The sequence below is a fragment of the Lithobates pipiens genome, unplaced genomic scaffold (assembly GCF_037356315.1).
Source record: "Lithobates pipiens isolate NorthernLeopardFrog02 unplaced genomic scaffold, aLitPip1_a1.2 Scaffold_8, whole genome shotgun sequence".
Lineage (NCBI taxonomy): Eukaryota > Metazoa > Chordata > Amphibia > Anura > Ranidae > Lithobates > Lithobates pipiens.
In genome coordinates this window covers 494,058,933-494,080,685 of record NW_027507903.1, presented here as the reverse complement: position 1 = coordinate 494,080,685, position 21,753 = coordinate 494,058,933, and the positions used below count along the sequence as shown (strand labels likewise).

General features: G+C 47.1%; 1 protein-coding gene and 1 long non-coding RNA gene across 2 annotated transcripts in view; one reads left to right on the top strand and one right to left on the bottom strand.

Annotated features, from left to right (window-relative positions):
- Positions 1 to 21,753, top strand: part of LOC143960486 (estradiol 17 beta-dehydrogenase 5-like) — a 99,843-nt gene that overhangs the window by 34,383 nt on the left and 43,707 nt on the right. The window contains exon 2 of the mRNA XM_077469134.1: positions 20,829 to 20,996. Coding sequence (XP_077325260.1) covers positions 20,829 to 20,996 — 168 coding nt within the window. The remainder of the gene's footprint in view (positions 1 to 20,828; positions 20,997 to 21,753) is intronic.
- LOC143960481 (uncharacterized) lies at positions 11,725 to 17,773 on the bottom strand. The gene is made up of 2 exons (XR_013270329.1): positions 17,232 to 17,773; positions 11,725 to 11,977 (listed from the first exon to the last, which is right to left on the bottom strand). It is a non-coding gene; the product is annotated as an uncharacterized LOC143960481 (long non-coding RNA).

Genomic DNA, 21,753 nt, shown 5'->3' with positions numbered 1-21,753 from the left:
AAAGCATTCATTTTTATAAATATCTGCAAATCCGACATGCTTTGGATAAACAATTTAATAAACAAGGGCCAGTTTGGAACAATTCCCCTTTTTATGGTAGACTAAACTCCCAAGAAAAGATAGGTGGATTTAGAGCAGAAATCTATCCATATATATGTGAAGGGAACATAGAAAGTCCAGAAAAACGGAAATGGGAGGAGGAATTTGGGATATTCTTGGAAGAGCAATGGAGGAAGATACTGGAGGGAGGACATGTTATCTCAATCTCGCCTGCGCAGAAGGTTTCGCACCTGATGTTGCTGCATAGATCATATTATACTCCAAAGCGATTGTTTGGCTTTGGGAAGAGAGCGCATGATAGGTGCCCAAGGTGTCAGGACACTGGGGACTTGGCCCACGTGTTCTGTAGGTTCCCCAGGCTGTTCCGCTACTGGTCAGAGATTATTCACATTCTGAAAGAAACGTTTAGAGTGGTAGTATGGGGAGACCCCAGACTATGTGTGCTGGGCCTGGCTGAGGGAATAGGAGGTTCATCCTATACAACTAAAGGTGTATGTTTCAGGCAAGAAAGCTTATAGCACAGAGGTGGTAGGCAGAGAAACCCCCTCGGTAGTGGACTGGGTGAAGTTAATAACAGAAACAGTATGGAAGGAAAGGGTAGTATATATAAAGAGAGGAAATCTGAAAGAATTTGAAAAAATGTGGAAGCCATGGATGGATAGGATGGGATACCCAATGTAGGAACCCAGGAGGTGGATATAGGGAGAAAGGGGGGAGGGGGAGTGGGGGGAGGGTAAGAAAAGCAGAGAGGAAGGGTATTCTATTTTTAAATTCTTTTTTTTTTGATTAAGTGAGGGGAGGAGGGGAAGAGGGGGAGCGGAAGGAAAGTAACGAGGGGAAGTAGGATTATTGTTAAATTTATGAGTTTTTTTTTTTTTATATTGCTATGTAATTTTATATAAAGACTGTAATTATGAATAAAATGAATAAAATGAAATGAATTTTGAAATGAATAAAATGAATAAAGATTATTTAAGATAAAGATACCTTCCCTGTGCTGTGCTTACTACCTCTGATTGGTGAACAAAACACCAGTCAGGTTTCTGTTAATTTGGATCCGAAATTCGTTAACGAAATTTTGTATTTTGTATGAAATTTGTAAGCATAGAAATTCCCATAGGGTTCCCACCATCCCTGTGCTGAGTTCCCAAGTCTGTACACCTCATAATGGACACACAGCAGGGGTTCCCACCATGCCTGTGCTGAGTTCCTGGGTCTGAGTGTACACCCACTGTGCATATTATGAGGGGTTCCCACCATCCCTGTGCTGTGCTGACTTCCTGGATTTTGAAACTTTAGTTACGTTGACTTTACGTTAAAATAACGAAAGTTCGTTATGATGAATTTATCATTATGAGGGGCTCCCACCATCCCTGTGCTGTGCTGCCTTCCTCTGATTGGTGAACAAAACACCAGTCATGTTTCTGTTAATTTGGATCCAAAATTCGTTAACGAAATTTCGTATTTTGTATGAAATTCGTAGGCATAGAAATTCCTATAGGGTTTGCACCATCCCTGTGCTGCGTTCCCAGGTCTGTACACCTGCTGTGTGACCATTATGAGGGGTTCCCACCATCCCTGTGCCGAGTTCCTGGGTCTGAGTGTACACCCGCTGTGCCCATTATGCGGGGTTCCCACCATCCCTGTGCTTGGCTTGACTTCCTCTGATTGGTGATCAAAACACCAGTCATGTTTCTGTTAATTTGGATCCGAAATTCGTTAACGAAATTTCGTATGAAATTCTTGAGCATAGAAATTCCCATAGGGTTCCCACCATCCCTGTGCTTACTTCCTGGGGTTTTAACTTTTAGGTTCATTAACTTTTCGTAACAATTAAGAATTTTCGTTATGATGAATTTATTATTATGAGGGGTTCCCACCATTCCTGTGCTGTGCTGACTTCCTGGTTTTTTGACTTTTAGGTTTGTTAACTTTTCGTTAATTATGAATTTTCGTTATGAATTTGGATCCGAAATTCGTAAACAAAATTTCGTAATTCGTTCGGAATTCGTATGCATAAAAATTCGTATTTAGAATTCGTACGAATTTTCAGAAATGTTCGTTTCATAAGAAACTAATCGCACATGTCTGATAAGTGGTGCAGGTTTTGGAGTATGATAATAGTGGCAGTCATATGAAGGTTGGACATCTTATCTACACTGGTCATGAGGAGGAAAGAGGGAGTTTAAAAGTTAAAATTTTAAAAATGTTTTCTGGTTTAAAGGTTCTTGTTAAGGGATGTAGGTACATGCTCTGTGATGGATGTTTCCATACCTCTAGAATGTTACCCCTAAAAATCTCCTTATCAAGGATCCAGATGGCATCAAAAAATCTGACAGATGTGCTGGCCCTTCCATAAGATCTAGCTACAGGTCTATTTTATCCCAACAAAAATGAAAGGAGGGCACACCGACCTTGTGCATTACCAATGGTAATCTTTATTAAAAGCTATAACAGCAAAATTTAAACTCACAAACGAGCGTTGTTCTGAGGAGGGCAGCTAGACTGCAGGCACTGTTTGATTTAAAGGGTTGGTCGCGACACTTAATCATGGACTAAGCACCCAAGTGCAGGAGATTATTGTTTTGTCTATTTTACCCTAAGGCATCTACATTTCAATATTTTTTTAAAGGAGATAAAAAGTATTATATGTATTTAAAAAAAAAAAAAAAACAATGTACAATGCTTCAGGTACATTTATTCTGATTCCAATTGTTGTAATACTGACTTCCTGAAACCTCTATACCTTGACCAGTGTAGCCCAGATAAGACCCACTCTGCTGTTACAGACCCTTTTACTCCCAACCTTTTTTACCCCCTTATTAAGAGACCACACCATTCTTTTTGTGGAGTAAAAATGGCCACAACAGCCTTTATTAAACCAACCAAAATAAAACTCCAAAATTAACTTTAATATAATAACCTATTTTCCACACATATGGAAAAACAACATATAAAAAAACATGTTTTACTCAATTTTGTTGGTCAGTGACGGAGCTAACTCCTTTTACCGTATACATGTATGTATACACACCAGGGGGCACTGCGGGACCTTTTCCACAACCTTACCGGCCTCCAGCTGTACAGCTCGGAGACCACCACCTTTCCTGCAGTGCAACAACACCATTATCATCAAAACTTTTGATGTACACACCGGAGGGGCAATCTACCGATGAGCCCCCCACCCACTTTACCACCTCTTTTACTGCTACCGTCACTGACCAACAAATAAATACCGCCAACCCACCAGCTGTCGTGACGACCCACCGTGTTCAAACCTGAAATGACAAGAAAAACCATTAACACATCCAAAGCTAAACCATAACCAACTAGGGAGGGTGGGTGGGAAAAACTGAATGTAGAACTGTCACTGTGGACAATCTTCATCAAATAGCTGAACCCATCAAACAATTGACATCCATAAATATCTTAACCGCATGTAGAAGGTTAAGCAAACAATATGATGTGCTAGATCACATGTCAGTTTTGAAGAGTTTAAAATGGTCAAAATGAATATTTTCTTTCAAAGCAAAGGGGGAGAAATTATAGAAAATTACATGCAGGTAAAAAAGTGACCACATGGTGGCAGAATACCATAAATACTTAAAGGAGAAGTCCAGCCAAAGCTTGTTGTGCTGTACTTCTACAGATAATTGTGGCCTGTTTTCAGCAGAGAGCGGGCTGAAGTCAGCTCTCTGCTGACGCCACAGATGTTAGTCCAAGCACCGCTTCATCCTGACAAAGTCTGGCACATGAGCTCTGAAGGAACAGCCACCCGAGCCTTTCCTTCAGAGCCCTGGGCCATATACTGCAGCTCACGGGGGCATACACGGGAGTGATGATGTCGCAGCTCCGGCCACTCAGACAGCCAGATGGAAGCGCCTGAAGCTCTAACATCTCAGCGCTGGAAGGGCTTTGTTTTAAGTTAAGTTTAACAAAATGTGCTAGTATGCAATGCATACTAGCACATTATGACATTGCTTTGCAGGGTACAGAAAAAAAATGTCCAGCAGTTTACTACCACTTTAAATGTTGCCCACGCAGCCTGTGTCCCTATCACATAGCTAATGGTTGGATAAAATTCTAAAATGTATGACATTTGTAATAGGGAATGTAACAGAGAGGATAACTTATGCAATTAGCTGTTTCACTCAATACATCCCGTCTCTAACTCCAACTTTGTACTAACCCTTTGGATACGAGTTCCTGGCATGTCACCTTTTGCAGGCTCAGTTGGCCTGAGGGTGAAGTTGGCTTCAACAACTGCTTGTAAGCAGGTGCTCATAGGGTGTCTTTGTATGTATTTTAAGCCCTGCTTGCACTGCAAAATTTCTGCATTTAATGTCAGTTCTGTGATTGCACTAAGCAGTTAGGCTGCCTATGTGTGAAAGGGTTAAGTCAGGTTCTGCATTCTCCTGGGCTTTCTCAGCCCTGCCCTTCTCTCTGTGATATTAATAAAAAGGTGGAGGGCTCTGGCCTTCATGGGAAGTAGAGGAGAGGCACAGAAATAAGCTGTAACCATAAGCAACTATTGTGAGCACCTTTGTGGAGATCCCCTGGAACCAGGACTCTTCCACACTATGGATTCTTATCTTGGAACTTAAGCATTCGGCAGCCTATGTTTAGTTAGGGAAAGATTGCTATTGCCCTGTTGGACTGTATTGTTGAGAATGTTCAGCAAAGTTCCATTAACTGTTTCACGTGGTGGAGACTCTAGGGACCTAGCAGTGGGTATAGAAAAAGTTAACCAATTTAAAGCGGAGGTCCACCCTAAAGTGGACCTTCCGATCATTGGAACCCTCCCCCCCCCTCCGGCGCCACAATTGTCACCTTTCAGGGGGAGGGGGTGCAGGTACCTGTACAGTACAGGTATCTGCACCCACTTCCGGGATAGCTCTCTGCGGAAAGGGGCGTAGATTACGCCCCTTTCCGAAGTCCCCCGCTGCCTGCAGGGAAACACACAGATCCCAGAGGCAGCGGGGACCGTCCTTATTGCGCAGCGCGACTCGCGCATTCGCAGTAGGGAACCGGGAAATGAAGGCGAAAGGCTCCACTTCCTGATTCCCATACCCAAGATGGTGGCGGCAGCACCCGAGAGACGATCAGGAGATCGGCTTCGGGTGCCGACATCGCGGGCGCGCTGGACAGGTAAGTGTCACTATTTTAAAAGTCAGCAGCTGCAGTATTTGTAGCTGCTGGCTTTTAAAAAAATAAAATAAAAATGCGGAGTCCCGGCGGACTCCCGCTTTAAGTCGTGCATGCAGGAGGTTTGTGTGGTGTCATGGTGGAACCTGTATGCTATCATTGGAAGTGAGATGATAGGAGAGCTGGATTGGTGGAATAGGACATTGCTCTGTGGTGTCTTCTTGAAAATATAATATTCCAAGCACAGGTGTACGTATCATGAGACAGTGTGGCACGAGCAGTGAAGCCTCAGTGTATGATAAAAATTCACTGGGTGTATGGCTCACTTATGATCCGGGGTGCCATCTTAACGTTAAATACACATGAACGTGGTCCCACCTGGTTTCTGGTAATAGTGAGTGCACATCCCAAAGGGAGAGAGGCCCCTCTGTGCATGGGCAAGTAGGCCCTGCCCACACACTTGCATTCCTTCTTCCACTACCCATTTCCTACCTCACCTTTTATTCTACTCCATATCTCTTATATACCCACCATTCCCCTCCCCACTGTTTTTTCCTCCTCATTCTTGTAAGGCCTGTTTACCTTTCTTTGTATAGTCACTCCCACTTCTCTTTAAATGGAAAATAGTGTGCAATCTTAACCCTGTTTTTCAGAATAACTGATTGAGTACCTTCCACTAATCCTTGTTATTAGTCATTGACACTCTGCATGGACTGTAATTTTAAGCTGGAAACACTGCCCTACGATATTTGACAGCCTGATCACTGTTTTATTTTACTTGTACTTTGATAACTCTATATCCTGGACTTTGAAATGTTTTTTGGTGTTTGTTCAAATGCATGGTTTCTTGTTGACCATCATTTATCTATTCATCTATCTCCCAACTGTCCCTGATTTCAAGGGACTGTCCCTGATTTGGAACAAAGTCCCTCTGCCCCTCTTTCCTCCTCATTTGTTCCAGATTTATATAGTTGTAAATAAAATCCACTATTTATCTTTCAAATAGTGTTTCCCAGTGCTAAACCTTTCATCCAGTTTCTAAATTGCTGCATTTGTAAATTATAAAAAACAGTATAAAGAGAGCCCGGAGCAAAAGGAAAGAAAATACTAAGCGCAGGGCGGGCATGACAGAGTCAATAGGGGGTTAAGAGACAGGCTTTGGTCACGAGGGGATGGGAGCAGAACTGAGAGGGCGGAGAATTAGGCAGCTAGAGGGGGGAGTGACTTCATCCACAAGCTCAGTCTGGTCACGAGGAGCGAGCTTGAAGGGTGGCTGGGGTGGAGGCTCTGTTTGCCAGGCTAAAAGCAGAGGCGGCGTCCAGGGGACCTGGATGGCTGGAGGAGAGACTGTCACCGGCGCTGGGAGGAGGTACTCGAGCGGTTCCAGGCCGCCGGCTCGCTTCTCCCCTGACCCCCCATCTCCCCCTCTTCCAGATGCTACGGGGCGGCAGGGTAGGGCCTGCTCGAGGCCGCCGGCGAAGCGCGTGGCGGTGCCCGCGGGTGGGGGGGCTCACATCCACGGAGGACTGTCGGGAGGCCTGGGGGGACGGCAGTGGCAATTCTGCGGCGGTGGCTGGGCCCAGCAGGGGGACTGGAACGAGGATGGAGGCCCTGGCTTCTGGCCTTGAGTCGGGGGGGCGGAGCCTGGATATGGTGGCCAGGGAAGACTGGCTGCTGGGACTGTGGCTGAAGGGTTTGGGCACAGGGATGGATGGATGGGGGCGGTGGGAAGGTGCCCTGGCTTGGACAGACGGCAGGCGGCTGACGGAGCACTACAGGACAGTGATGGCGGGCGGGCTGCGGCTGACAATGTGCTGGACAGAGCAGGACTTCAGGCGACAGCTGGCGGTGGCAGCGGGCTGGCACGGTCTGGGCCAAGAAAGGCTTTGCGGAAGTCCAAGGGCAGATCCGGCGCGCTGCAGAGGAAGGTGGCGAACCGCGGATCCCCGGCAGCCAGTGACGTGTCCACTGGTGGGCCTTCGACGAGTGAGGACGAGATGGTGGCCGATCGCTTGGAAGGTGAGCTGTCAGTCGGACGACGATGGGCAGCAGGGACAGACGGCGGCTGTCGTGACGGGACCTTCGGCTGGTGGGACCCCCTCCAGGCATCATGGTAAGACTGCATTGCTTTTTTCACAGGATTGTATGTTGGGGGTGGGGGACAGGGGGGTGGTGGGGGTGGGACAAGGGGCAGTGGGGCGGTCGGCCGTGACCGTGCCTTCCCCTCCGGTGTCGCTGGCCAGAGACGGAGCCGGGGCGGATTCAAGGTTCCAGGGGTTTCTAGCTAGCTTGAAAGACCTGGTAAGCAAGTTTGAGCCTGGTGGGGGGGGGGGGGGTTGCGGCTCCGGCATCTGCATGGGTGGCTCCGGGGGGGCAGGGGGGAGGGGGCGGGGGTGCCGGAGGCTGTGAGTGCGCCGGAGCCGGTGCCGGTACCCGCCAAGGAAGTGGTGGGGGGGTCAGAAAAAGAAGTTGCGACAAAGTCTTCAGGGGAGGCCGCCGCGGAAGTAGCAAAGAAGCAGGATTTGGTTATGCTGGCGGATGCGGCTAAGTGTGAGGTTTATGTGTGCTTCGAGGGGCCCCTCGGAGCTCATTTAAAACCATAGGTGCGCGAAAAAATCTGGAAAGGGGAATACGTGGAGATTTTTACGCTCCTGCCGTTAGAGAAGTTTAACTTGGACAGGGTTAGGCCGGAGGACAGCAAAAAAGAAGATGAGGAGAAGAGGCGCTACAGGCTCATTCCCAGGACGTTTACGAACTGGTTGCAGGCCTTCGCGATCATGGCAAGTGTGATTGGGGAGAAGAATCCGGAACACTGCTCGGCATTATTTTGCTACCTGGACGCCGTGGGAGAGGCATATCGAGTCTACGGGGGAACGGCGTGGCTGCGGTATGATGAGCAATTCCGACAGCGTAGGGCGATCCGCCCGTCCTTGCGGTGGGACCACAAGGACATCAGTCTTTGGATGCGTCTGATGACTTCGGCGAGACCGGCGAGTCCGATTTTTCCAGGAGGGGCCGGTGGGTCCACCAGCCCCGGACTATCGGTCGCAAGAAAAAAGGGGATGTGTTGGCAGTTTAATGAGGGAGCCTGCAAGTTTGGGGGGTCGTGCAAGTACAAGCAGAAATGTTTTGGCTGTGGCGGCGGACACCCCCTGTCCCGCTGTTTTAAGCAGGGAAAAGGTCGGTCAGGAGATGCGGTTGGAAAGGGGGAAAACGCCGGTGAGAGTGGAAAAGATGCAGCCTTTCCTAGATAGGTATCCCGATAGGGAGGCGGCCCAGTTGCTGGCCCGGGGGTTTTCGGAGGGTTTTCGTATTCCATCTAGACTGGTCACCGCTCCCCCAGTCACTCGCAATTTGCGATTGGCTCTGCAGCATGCGGATGTGGTTACAGAGAAACTGCGCAAAGGGGTGGCGTTGGGCCGCATGGGAGGTCCCTTCCCGGCGGCGCCAATTCCGGACTTGGTGATATCGCCTTTTGGGGGTGGTGCCAAAGAAGGAACCCAACAAGTTTCGGTTATTACATCATTTGTTCCCAAAAGGGGGTTCGGTGAATGATGCGATTGACCCGGAAGTTTGTGCAGTCTCGTACACGCCTTTTGATGCTGCCGTGTTTTGGGTACGCAAGTACGGACAGGGAGCACGGATGGCGAAGGCGGACGTCGAGTCAGCGTTCCGTTTGCTCCCGGTTCATCCGGACAGCTTCCGCCTGTTAGGTTGTCACTGGCAGGAGGAGTACTACGTGGATCGTTGCTTGCCCATGGGGTGCTCTGTATTCTGTGCATTGTTCGAGCAGTTTAGGTTCCTTGAATGGGTGGTGCGAGACGTCGAGGGAGTGAATTCGATCATACACTACTTGGGCGACTTTTTCTGCATGGGCCCGCCTGCCTCGGAGGTTTGCGCGATCCTTTTGGCTACGTTGGAGCACGTGGCTGAGAAGTTTGGCGTCCCGTTGGCACCGGAGAAGACCGAAGGGCCGGCGACAGTGTTGAGTTTTTTGGGCATCATGCTAGATTCGGACAGGATGGAATTTCGACTGCCGGAGGACAAGTTGATGGCGCTGAAGGCGGAAGTTCGCGGGATCATAGGATTATGTTCAACTCAGGCCTTTGCAATCGTTGCTGGGCAAGCTGAATTTTGCGTGTCACATTTTGTCAATGGGAAGGGTGTTTTGCCGGCGGCTGTCGGCTAGTACTGCGGGGGTGAAGTCGCCTAAGCACTACGTGCGCTTGGGTAAGATTCACAGGGAGGACCTGGAGTGCTGGCACACGTTCCTGGCTAATTTCAACGGCAGGGCGCTGTGGATGTCGGGTCCGGTTAGCAATTTTGATCTGGAATTGTACACGGACGCGGCGGGAGCGGCAGGCTTTGGAGCCTTCTTCCAGGGTAAGTGGAGCGCTGGGCCGTGGCCGGACTCTTGGAAGGAGGCGGGTTTTGTGAAGAACCTGGTATTGCTGGAGCTGTTCCCGGTGGTGCTGGCGGTGGAGTTATGGGGGGACGCGTTTCGAAGCTTGAAGGTTCGGTTCCATGGCGACAATTTGGGGGTGGTTCAGGTGATTGAAAAGGTGACGGCGACGTCACCCACAGTGGTCAGGTTACTCAGGCACCTCGTTTTGCGGTGCCTGCAGTTGAACGTGTTCATTTATTCTGTTCATCTCCCGGAAGTAGAGAACGTCATTGCTGATGCGTTGTCTTGCTTTCAGTGGGACCGATTCCGGGAGTTGGCACCGGGGGCGGAGCAATGCGGGGTCCCTTGTCGTGAGTGGCTATGGACGATTGCCTTGGACGACTCTCAGGTTGGATCAGAAAGTCGGTGAGCGAAGCTACGTGGTCAGCATACCATAGGGTGTGGGGAGAATGGTTGGCCTTAGTTCGGGAGGTGGAGGAAGGGCAGGAGGCACGAGATCGGCGGCTGCTGGTTTTGTATTTTGTTTTGAGACAGATGGAAGGCGGGGTGTCGGTGTCAGGGCTGGACAAGAAGTTGGCTGGTCTGGCATTCTGGTTTAAGTTTCAGGGCTGGCCAGATCTGACCAAGGAGTTCTGGGTAAAGCAGGCGGTGAGGGGTTACAGGCGCGCTAAGCCGGGCAGGGACACGAGACGCCCGGTGTCATTCGATCTGCTGGGCAGGTTGTTGACACAAGTGGGGGTCACCTGCTCATCGGCCTACGAGGTAGTTTTGTTTCGAGCAGCGTTCACCTTGGCATTTTTTGGGGCGTTCAGGATTAGTGAGTTGGTGAGCCCTTCTAAGCAACAGACAGGGGGGTTAGGGGTGGTAGATTTGGTTTGCGGGGCGGACAGACTGTCAATATGGTTACGGCGGTCAAAAACGGATCAGCGGGGCAGGGGCCGGAAGGTGCAAGTTTTTGCATTGCAAGGTTCTCTCCTGTGCCCAGTGGAGCTGGTAAGGGGGTTTCTGGCGTTGCGCCGGAGGTGGGGGGTTCGTTGTTGGTGCATCAGGATGGGTCATCACTTTCTAAGTTTCAATTTGTGGCGGTGTTTAAGAAGTGTTTGGCAGCATTGGGGTTGGGTAATCAGCAATTTTCATCCCATTCATTTCGGATAGGCGGCTGTTAAAAGGGTTTGGATGAGGCGGCTGTTAAAAGGATTGGGAGGTGGGAGTCGCAGAGGTTTCGATCATATGTTCGCCCTCATCTGCTGTTTGTTTAAAAGTTGTTGGTTGGGGGGGGGGGGGGGGCATAACGGTACAGTAAGTGTTTTGGTGTTGTGTGCTATGGACTGTTATGGGGTTGTTTTGTTCTTTTCTTACAGGTGGAACACAGGGCCTGGTATGGATTGTAGGCCATTCCTACGTGTATTGGGGGGCTAGTAGAGGAGATGTTCGACTCGAGGGGAGGCAGCTCGGCTTTTCCAGACAGGATGCCTGTATCAGGTGGTTTGGGGTGCCGGGCATGCTGTGGGGGAGGACGGTTGCGGAAGTGCATAAGTTTGCACGTCTGAGTAGGCCTCCTGACGTGTTGGTTTTACATGTTGGGGGTAATGATTTAGGCCTTAAGGCCATGTTAGACCTGGTACGGGATATAAAATTTCACAGCCGATCACTAAAATGTAAACAAACCGCGGTAACGGGATGTTACCGGGTTCTCCTCCTCACACACCGATCGTGTGTGAGGAGGAGATTGCGGTAACATCTCGTTACCGCATACAGTGTACACCAAACATACTGATTGCCCCCCCCAATAAAGAGGACCTGTCACCACCCCTCATAGTACCTGTCCATCAGAGTACCTGTCACAGTCCATCAGAGTATTTGAGTACCTGTCGCAGCCCATCAGAGTACCCGAGTACCTGTCCCAGCCCATCAGAGTACCCGAGTACCTGTCCCAGCCCATCAGAGTACCCGAGTACCTGTCCCAGCCCATCAGAGTACCCGAGTACCTGTCACAGCCCATCAGAGTACCCGATGTTAGGTGTGACCTCAACAAGTCACCTATTTGTCAGGTTATGTTACCGTTTCCCAATTGTTAGTTAGAGTTCTTATCCGAGCAAAGAGACACAGAAGTATTCAGTATTTCTGCTCAGAAGTCCGTCGTTAACTCTAACTGTCTCTGACTGACTGTGGCTCTGAGGCTTCTTTATTACATCTTTTATAGACAGAAAAGGGCAAACATCAGCAAATGTAAAAAAAACAACATTTTCAAAGTAAAGACAATTCTCCGGGTGTTATCAGCTGATAAGACAATCTTCTGGGCGTAGACTGCTTTTTAGGGCTGATGCGGCCTCTTCTTGATGAGTACGTGACTAAAGATGACTAGTCCTTATTTTAAAGAGAAGGATAGAAAAATATATGTATTTAGTATGACATACGGTCAGCCATTTTGTTTCATCATACCTCAATCCTTACATTTCCCCCTTTGACATCACCCCTCCCTCTTGCCCTGGGTCCACCTGAACAAGTTCTAGTCAGCCTATATCCAGAGTACTCTCCCTGACCGCGAGTTGTCAGAGGGGTATACACCCATCCCCCTGGACAGTACCAACATCTAAAATGATAATGGTGTAGATACAGCACAAGATACTCAGGATTCTGACACACTTTCATTTCATGACATAACATCTGATGAACACGATTGTTTTCAACTTATGGAACAAGAAACCACGGGGTTCCCACATGTCACAGACATACCCATTACAAATGCAGAACACACACTGTACATAGATGGTAGTAGATTTGCCGATGACAAAGGTAAATATCACACAGGTTATGCTGTGGTAACGGACACACAGGTAATTGAGGCAAAGTCACTACCAGCACACATGTCGGCACAAGAAGCGGAACTAACCGCTCTAGAGAAAGCCCTAGAACACTTGGAGGGACAAGAAGGGAACATTTACACTGATTCCGCATACGCCTACGGTGTTGCACATGATTATGGCCACATATGGAAAGCTAGAGGTTACCTTACAGCAGCAGGCACACCTGTTAAACATGGTGAAGGAATCAAAAGAGTCCTGAACAATCTTCAAAAGGTTATAAGAGTAGCCATCATGAAGATAGCGGCACACACGAGCGCAAAAACAACTGAGGCAAAAGGAAACGCATTTGCAGATTTAACTGCAAAGAAGGCAGCTCTAGGGGAAGTAAGCCCTGAGACCTTAGCCACGGTACAGGTGAGTATGCCCGAAACCACATGGCAGCAGCTAATCGAACTACAGGAACAAGCAGGGGCTATTGAGAAGGACCGTTGGGTTAAGGAGGGAGCTGCACCAGGCCTTGACAATGTATGGAGAGAAAGAGACAAAATTTGTCTACCCGCTTCTCTATACCCAGCAATGGCAGCGGCTGTTCACTTACCCACTCATGTCAGCTCCAATTCTATGTATAGGATTGTAAGCCAAGGATGGCTAGCCCCTGGATTCAGTAGTACTGCAAGGAACTACTGTGCTGCATGCCAAATCTGTCTGATTAATAACCCAGGACAGAGAGTGAAAACCCCACGTAAACATCAGGTTCGGGCCCAATATCCCTTTCAGAGACTGCAGATTGACTACATACAAATGCCTAAGAGCGGCCCCTTTGAATTTGTTCTCGTGTGCATCTGCCTATTTTCAGGCTGGTCCGAAAGTTATCCTGTGAAATCAGCTACGGCAAAAGCCACCGCCAAGAAACTGATTACTGAGCTGATACCTGACATGAGTGGGTAAGTGAACAGCCGCTGCCATTGCTGGGTATAGAGAAGCGGGTAGACAAATTTTGTCTCTTTCTCTCCATACATTGTCAAGGCCTGGTGCAGCTCCCTCCTTAACCCAACGGTCCTTCTCAATAGCCCCTGCTTGTTCCTGTAGTTCGATTAGCTGCTGCCATGTGGTTTCGGGCATACTCACCTGTACCGTGGCTAAGGTCTCAGGGCTTACTTCCCCTAGAGCTGCCTTCTTTGCAGTTAAATCTGCAAATGCGTTTCCTTTTGCCTCAGTTGTTTTTGCGCTCGTGTGTGCCGCTATCTTCATGATGGCTACTCTTATAACCTTTTGAAGATTGTTCAGGACTCTTTTGATTCCTTCACCATGTTTAACAGGTGTGCCTGCTGCTGTAAGGTAACCTCTAGCTTTCCATATGTGGCCATAATCATGTGCAACACCGTAGGCGTATGCGGAATCAGTGTAAATGTTCCCTTCTTGTCCCTCCAAGTGTTCTAGGGCTTTCTCTAGAGCGGTTAGTTCCGCTTCTTGTGCCGACATGTGTGCTGGTAGTGACTTTGCCTCAATTACCTGTGTGTCCGTTACCACAGCATAACCTGTGTGATATTTACCTTTGTCATCGGCAAATCTACTACCATCTATGTACAGTGTGTGTTCTGCATTTGTAATGGGTATGTCTGTGACATGTGGGAACCCCGTGGTTTCTTGTTCCATAAGTTGAAAACAATCGTGTTCATCAGATGTTATGTCATGAAATGAAAGTGTGTCAGAATCCTGAGTATCTTGTGCTGTATCTACACCATTATCATCATTACTCCCCCCTGTCAAATCTGTCTGAAATGGTAAAAGCTGTGCTAAGTTAAAAGAAGTGCATCGCTGAAAGGTAACATTGGGGGGTAGGAGCAAAGTGCATTGTAGACGCAGCTGCCTTGCCATTGATATGTGTTTTGGCTGGACCTGTGACAAGATGGCGTGTATGTCATGTGTGGTATGTACCACTACAGGATTGTCTAAGACAATTTCTGAGGATTTGTCAATGATAATTGACACTGCTGCAACTGCTCGTACACAGGACGGTGATCCTCTAGAGACAGGATCGAGAGCCGCCGAGAAGTATGCTACCGGCCTTTGTTTGATGTGTTGTTGTGTCAACACCCCTGTTGCGTGTCCCGTGATTTCAGCAATGTACAAATGAAATGTTTTGGTATAATCAGGGATCCCTATCGCAGGTGCCGAAATTAGTAACCTTTTTAAGGTGCTAAAAGATTCATGACCTGCTTCTGTGAGTACATAGGGTACTATTTTCAAGCAATCATATAATGGCTGCATCAGAGAACTGGCATGTGGTATCCATTGTCTACAATATGATACCATTCCCAGAAACATACGAAGTTGCTTAAAGTTGCGTGGGATATTCATTTGTCTTATGGCCTGGACTCGGTCTTCAGTGAGGTGTCGAGTACCCTGGGATATACAGTGGCCCAAAAAGACAACCTTTTTCTGACATACCTGTAACTTAGTTCTATTCACCTTGCACCCTTTTTCAGCCAGGAATTGTAACAATGATAGAGTGGCTTTTAAACAAGTATCGTTATCCGGACAACATAACAATAGGTCATCTACATATTGCAACAATACACAAGTGTCAGGCGGTTGCCATTCTCCCTATTTTTACCTTTTAAGGTTTAGTCAGTCAGTGGGGCATCGGACAAAAGACCGTCATAACCACTTATGGGTATGGTGTCACGGGATGTCATGTGTGGAGGGACTACTGAATCAGACAACAGACTGCGTGACGCTCCTGTGTCAACCAAACAAGGAATATGTTTACCTTCCACCTTCATCAACATGTGGAGCATTTTGTTCTCTGATTCAGCTAGGACTGGGGCAAGTCATGCGGTCGGATCGTCCCTATCATTGGTACGCCTCTGTCTGTAGTCCCTCGTGTCTCTGTCCGTGTTTCCTTCCTGTTCGTCTTTTATCCTTTTCCTACAGTCTCTTTTTATATGTCCCACCTTGTTGCAGTAATAACAGGTAAGAGGTTTACGGGAGGAATTCCCTCCTTCATTGACCCGGGCAACAGTGTTAACTCCCGGTGTCCTTCTGGGTTTAGTTTCTGCTAAATCAGCCTCTATGCCTTGTGCTTTCTGCAACAATGTTCCTCTGTCCCGTATGGCTCTCCATTCGGGAGTACATGCCTTCAGTTTGTCACCTACTTGGGGTACTAGTCCTTCCATAAACTGTCGATTGAAAGCCCTAATGGTGACGGGTAAGGCTAAATCTAGACCTTCGTCAGCCATCATGCTTTCCATGTTGAGGTAAAATTCTGTAACAGTCTGACCTGGGGCCTGTTTTATGGGCGCTGTCGAACCCCTTTCCTGCTGTTTCCCTTGGCAAAATTCTCGTAACTGAGCAATAAACAGGGGTCTAGAGTCTATATGACGGGGGTGTATTCCTGGCGGATCTGCCGCTGGATCCCCTTGTGGTCTATGTGGAGCAATTTCATTCATAAATTGATTAAACATCGTCAGTGTCATTTTATGTCTACATATATCTTCCCCATCTTGCCAAGTTGCTTCATGTGTGTCTAGTAATTGTGTCACGAATCTACAGAATGCGGCAGGTTTTGCTACGGGATCAGGAGCATTCTGTATTAATGCCATAAGAGTGTCAGCCGACCAAGGTGTCCATGTCCTCAGAACGACTTGTCGGGTCACTGTAGGTGGCTGTCCTGCTTGACCCGCATTTGGCCTGTGCCCAGTCTGGGTTCTGGATACCGCATACTCGGCATACCCATCCTCTTCCTCTTAAGGAAGGATAAAGTTTTGGTCTTTCATTACCTGGTGTGGTAGTGTTATAAGGAGGTGGAGTACCTTCCGTATTAACCCTATCGCCGGGAGCAGAAGGAAGACTTTTGTGTCGGACCTTCATATCCCATCCACCCTTTTCCTGACAATACTTCCATCTCTCCTCTTCAGCCCTGTTGGAAACCTTAATTAAACATCGTATTTGTGATACCCATCTGTTCTGCAATATCTCTCCCTGTCTGTCTCTCTGTATTTCTTCCCAACCTTCTACACTTAATCCATTTTCTCCATCCATCCCCAATTTCTTGAGAATCCTATTTGTGCCCTGTGCCTTATCCTTCCCATACAACATTGTAATTATGTCTTTAACAGCATAACATTTCTGAGATTCCTCCTGGGGTTTACCATGTGTCTGGCCCATTTTGACAGTCCTGCCTAGGTGGCGTTTGGATCACTTACTAAGTGTCTCGTTGCCTTCTCCTCCTAGGGTGCCAAAATACTAAAAACCTCTCCTAGATGAGATTTCTGAAATCGAATTACCTTATATGCTAGCCAACTGACAAATATTATGACCAGACTGACGGCTACAACATATACAAGCATTCCCTTTTGGTGGCCAAACACATATGACTAGGTCTCCGGGCTTGTGGAGACCTTATTTCCGTCCCATTACCATGGAATCTCTCAGCATTCGTTTCTTATTCCTGCTTTATTGAGGCAGTCAGGACTTATACTTTCAACCCGTTTTTAGGCTCATGAATCAAAAAGCGTATATCAAACTTAAGTGTCGGACCCCCAAAGTACTCTTACGAGTTAAGGGCGCATTCCGTTACCCATTGGGATGATATATGTTTCAATTCACACCATACAAACAGGGCTTATCTCATTCACAACAGACAGATGACAAGTAGACAGACAAGAAACAACGGTAACATAAGCCAAAATATTAAGTTCAAGACCCACTTACTACAGAGGTTGGTGTTTACCTGAAGAACAATTCAGACAGATCAGGTGGGCACAAATCTAAGAAGCACAGAGTTTATAAGAAAATAAAGCTTTTCTTACCTGCGCAGGATTTGTCTGTGGTTCTTTGATGTGCCCGACCATTTCGTTCCGTCCTTATGTTCGTTCGCCTCTTGTAGTTTCTTCAGCGAGTCCGTGTTCGCGGCGCCAGAAATGTTAGGTGTGACCTCAACAAGTCACCTATTTGTCAGGTTATGTTACCGTTTCCCAATTGTTAGTTAGAGTTCTTATCCGAGCAAAGAGACACAGAAGTATTCAGTATTTCTGCTCAGAAGTCCGTCGTTAACTCTAACTGTCTCTGACTGACTGTGGCTCTGAGGCTTCTTTATTACATCTTTTATAGACAGAAAAGGGCAAACATCAGCAAATGTAAAAAAAACAACATTTTCAAAGTAAAGACAATTCTCCGGGTGTTATCAGCTGATAAGACAATCTTCTGGGCGTAGACTGCTTTTTAGGGCTGATGCGGCCTCTTCTTGATGAGTACGTGACTAAAGATGACTAGTCCTTATTTTAAAGAGAAGGATAGAAAAATATATGTATTTAGTATGACATACGGTCAGCCATTTTGTTTCATCATACCTCAATCCTTACACCGAGTACCTGTCCCAGCCCATCAGAGTACCCGAGTACCTGTCCCAGCCCATCTGAGTACCCGAGTACCTGTCCCAGCCCATCAGAGTACCCGAGTACCTGTCCCAGCCCATCAGAGTACCCGAGTACCTGTCACAGTTCATCTGAGTACCCGAGTACCTGTCCCAGCCCATCAGAGTACCCGAGTACCTGTCACGGCACATCAGAGTACCCGAGTACCTGTCACGGCACATCAGAGTACCCGAGTACCTGTCACGGCACATCAGAGTACCCGAGTACCTGTCACGGCACATCAGAGTACCCGAGTACCTGTCACGGCACATCAGGGTACCCGAGTACCTGTCACGGCCCATCAGGGTACCCGAGTACCTGTCACGGCCCATCAGGGTACCTGAGTACCTGTCACAGTCCATTAGAGTACCAAGTACCTGTCACAGTCCATTAGAGTACCGAGTACCTGTCACAGTCCATTAGAGTACTGAGTACCTGTCACAGCCCATCTGAGTACCCGAGTACCTGTTCCAGTCCATCTGTGTACCAGAGTACCTGTCACAGTCCATCTGAGTACCCGAGTACCTGTCACAGTTCATCTGAGTACCCGAGTACCTGTCACAGTCCATATGAGTACCTGTCACCGCCCTTCAGAGTACCCAAATACCAGTCACCAAACCATCAGAGTACCTGTCACCAGGCCATCAGAGTACCTGAGTACTTGTCACCAGGCCATCAGAGTACCCGAGTACCTGTCACCAGGCCATCAGAGTACCCTAGTACCTGTCACCAGGCCATCAGAGTACCCGAGTACCTGTCACCAGGCCATCAGAGTACCCTAGTACCTGTCACCAGGCCATCAGAGTACCCGAGTACCTGTCACCAGGCCATCAGAGTACCCGAGTACCTGTCACCAGGCCATCAGAGTATCCGAGTACTTATCTCCAGGCCATCAGAGTACCCGAGTACCTGTCACCAGGCCATCAGAGTACTCGAGTACCTGTCACCAGGCCATCAGAGTACTCGAGTACCTGTCACCAGGCCATCAGAGTACCCGAGTACCTGTCACCAGGCCATCAGAGTACCCGAGTACCTGTCACCAGGCCATCAGAGTACCCGAGTACCTGTCACCAGGCCATCAGAGTACCCAAGTACCTGTCACCAGGCCATCAGAGTACCCGAGTACCTGTCACCAGGCCATCAGAGTACCCGAGTACCTGTCACCAGGCCATCAGAGTACCCGAGTACCTATCTCCAGCCCATCAGAGTACCCAAGTACCTATTTGCAGCCCATGTCTCATAGAATATACGTTGGGGTGTTTACTTTCCAAAATGGGGTCATTTTGTGGGTAATTTCACTGTCCTGGTGGTCCAGGACCTTCAAAAGTGTGATGGGTAGGAATGAAATGAGAGGTGTCATTTATGCTCCTAGAACGCCTGAACGTACTACTTCAATGTTCGGCCTCTCTATGTGGCCAGGCTGTGTAAAAGTCCTACACATGTGGTATCGCCATACTCGGGAGGAGTAGCAGAATGTATTTTGGGGTGTAATTTTTGCTATATACATGTTATGTGTTAGAAATATCTTATAAATTGACAATTTTGTGTAAAAAAAAAATGCGTTTTAATTTTTTTCCACATATTCCAAAAACTTCTGGAAAAAAATGAACCATTCAAAAGACTCATTATGCCTCACAGATTATACGTTGGGGTGTTTGCTTTCCAAAATGGGGTAATTTTATGGGAAATTCCATTGTGCTGGTACTCCAGGGCCTTCAAAAGTGTAATAGGTGGTTGAGAAATGAGATGCGTTATTTTTGCTCATAGAACGTCTGAAGGTACTACATCAATGTTAGTGCTCTGTATGTGGCCAGGCTGTGTAAAAGTCTCACGCATGTGGTATCGCCGTACTCGGGAAGAGTAGCAGAATGTATTTTGGGGTGTAATTTGTTGTATGCATATGCTGTGTGTGAGAAATAACCTGATAATATGACAATTTAGTAAAAAAAAAATAAAAAAAAAATAAACAATCTTCATTTTGCAAAGAATTGTGGGAAAAAATTACAACTTAAAAAAACTCACCATGCTACTTACTTAATACCTTGGGATGTCTACTTTGTAAAAAGGGGTCATTTGGGGGATATTTGTACTTTCCTGACTAGTTAGAGTCTCAAGAAATTAGGTACACCTGATGTACTGAAGGCCTGATCAGAAGTGATCAATTTTCAGTGATTGGCACCATAGATTGTAGACTCTATAACTTTCACAAAGACCAAATAATATATACTAATGTGGGTTATTTTTACCAAAGATATGTAGCAGTATAAATTTTGGCCAAAATTTATGAAGAAAAATTACTAATTAGCAAAAATTTATGACAGAAACGAAGAAAAAGGCATTTTTTTCACAAAATTTACGTTTTATTTTATTTATAGCACAAAAAATAAAAAACCCACTAGTGATTAAATACCACTAAAAGAAAGCTCTATTTGTGTGGAAAAAAGGACGCAAGTTTCATATGGATACAGTGTTGGATGACTGAGTAATTGTCATTCAAAATGTGAGAGCGCTGAAAGCTGAAAATTGGTCTGGTCAGGAAGGGGGCGTAACTGCACTATATTGAGGTGGTTAAATGGCCAGCCAAAGGATGCAAACTGACCACTCAAGCATAGACCAGCATCTCTAAGGAAGAAAGGTGACTGAAAGGACCAACCAGTTAACCAGATGGCAAAAGTACAGGAAAATGTTAGAGACTGTGGTTTTCAAAAATACACATATTGTTTGTGAACAAATATAGGGTAACGTACACTTTACTAGTGAAACAACAAAACATTTTAGCTGCTTAATTTGGTCTAAGCATCTACACGTCAGTGACCTATGGTCAAGAAAAGGTTAGTTGAAATGTACCTCTACATTAATTAAAAACTAAATAAGGCAGTAGTAAATTGACATAACAAATGATGTTGAGAATAATGTTGAAAATTAAGACTGGAGCCAACTGTGTCAATGAATATATGTATTTTTATATATATAAATCACTTTGGCTTTTTTCAGTACCCCAAAAGCAAAGCAGAAGAGGCCACAGAACTGGCCATCAAAGTCGGGTACCGCCATATTGATGGGGCATATATGTACAGCAATGAGGCTGAGGTTGGTCGGGCCATCCACAAGAAGATTTCAGATGGAACCATAAGGAGAGAAGACTTGTTCCTTACTGGGAAGGTAGGTTCTTTTTAGGGGGAGGTTGTAGCAGGAGCTAGTGGTGTAACTAGAACCTTCAAGGCCCCCGGTGCAAGAAACTATGAAGGGCCCCCCTGACCCCCAACTAAGGCCCTTCCCTCCACGCCTGGTGACAGAACGCCAGAGCCCGGTTGCAAATGCAACCTTTGTGACTCTGGTAGCTCCGCCACTGGTGTCAGTATTTTTTTATTTTTTTTTATTTACTATCTTTTTATTTTTTTTAAATATTTGTCTGTCTACAAGCGCTCACCCTACAATGACAAAAAGATGACTATGCATTGTTACTGTACCGTATTTATCGGCGTATAACATGCACAGGTATATAACACGCACATTCATTTTAAGGCCCCTTTCACATGGGCGGATAGAATGGTGCTTTTAGCTGCGGATTTTCTAGTTTTCCACCGCAGCCAAAGGCACACAATGCTTTCCTATGGCCCTGTTCACACACATCGTTTAACTGCGATTTCGTTACGTGCGGTTCGGTGCGAATAGAAAAAATAGAATTGTATGCGTCCAGGTGCGATGTAGCGCAGCTATAAGCACATAACCGCAGGTAATCGCAGTCTTTTGTGTCAATTGCGGCCAGCAGCGTGAAAGAAGAAAAAAAACACCCGGAAGCACATCCTAATCAGCAGGAGTACCTGGGAAATGACACAGGAAGTTGAGAGGGATGAAAGGGGAGAAGACAGCATGGCGGCAAGAGATATCTCGCACGAGGCCATCATCGCACTGGTGC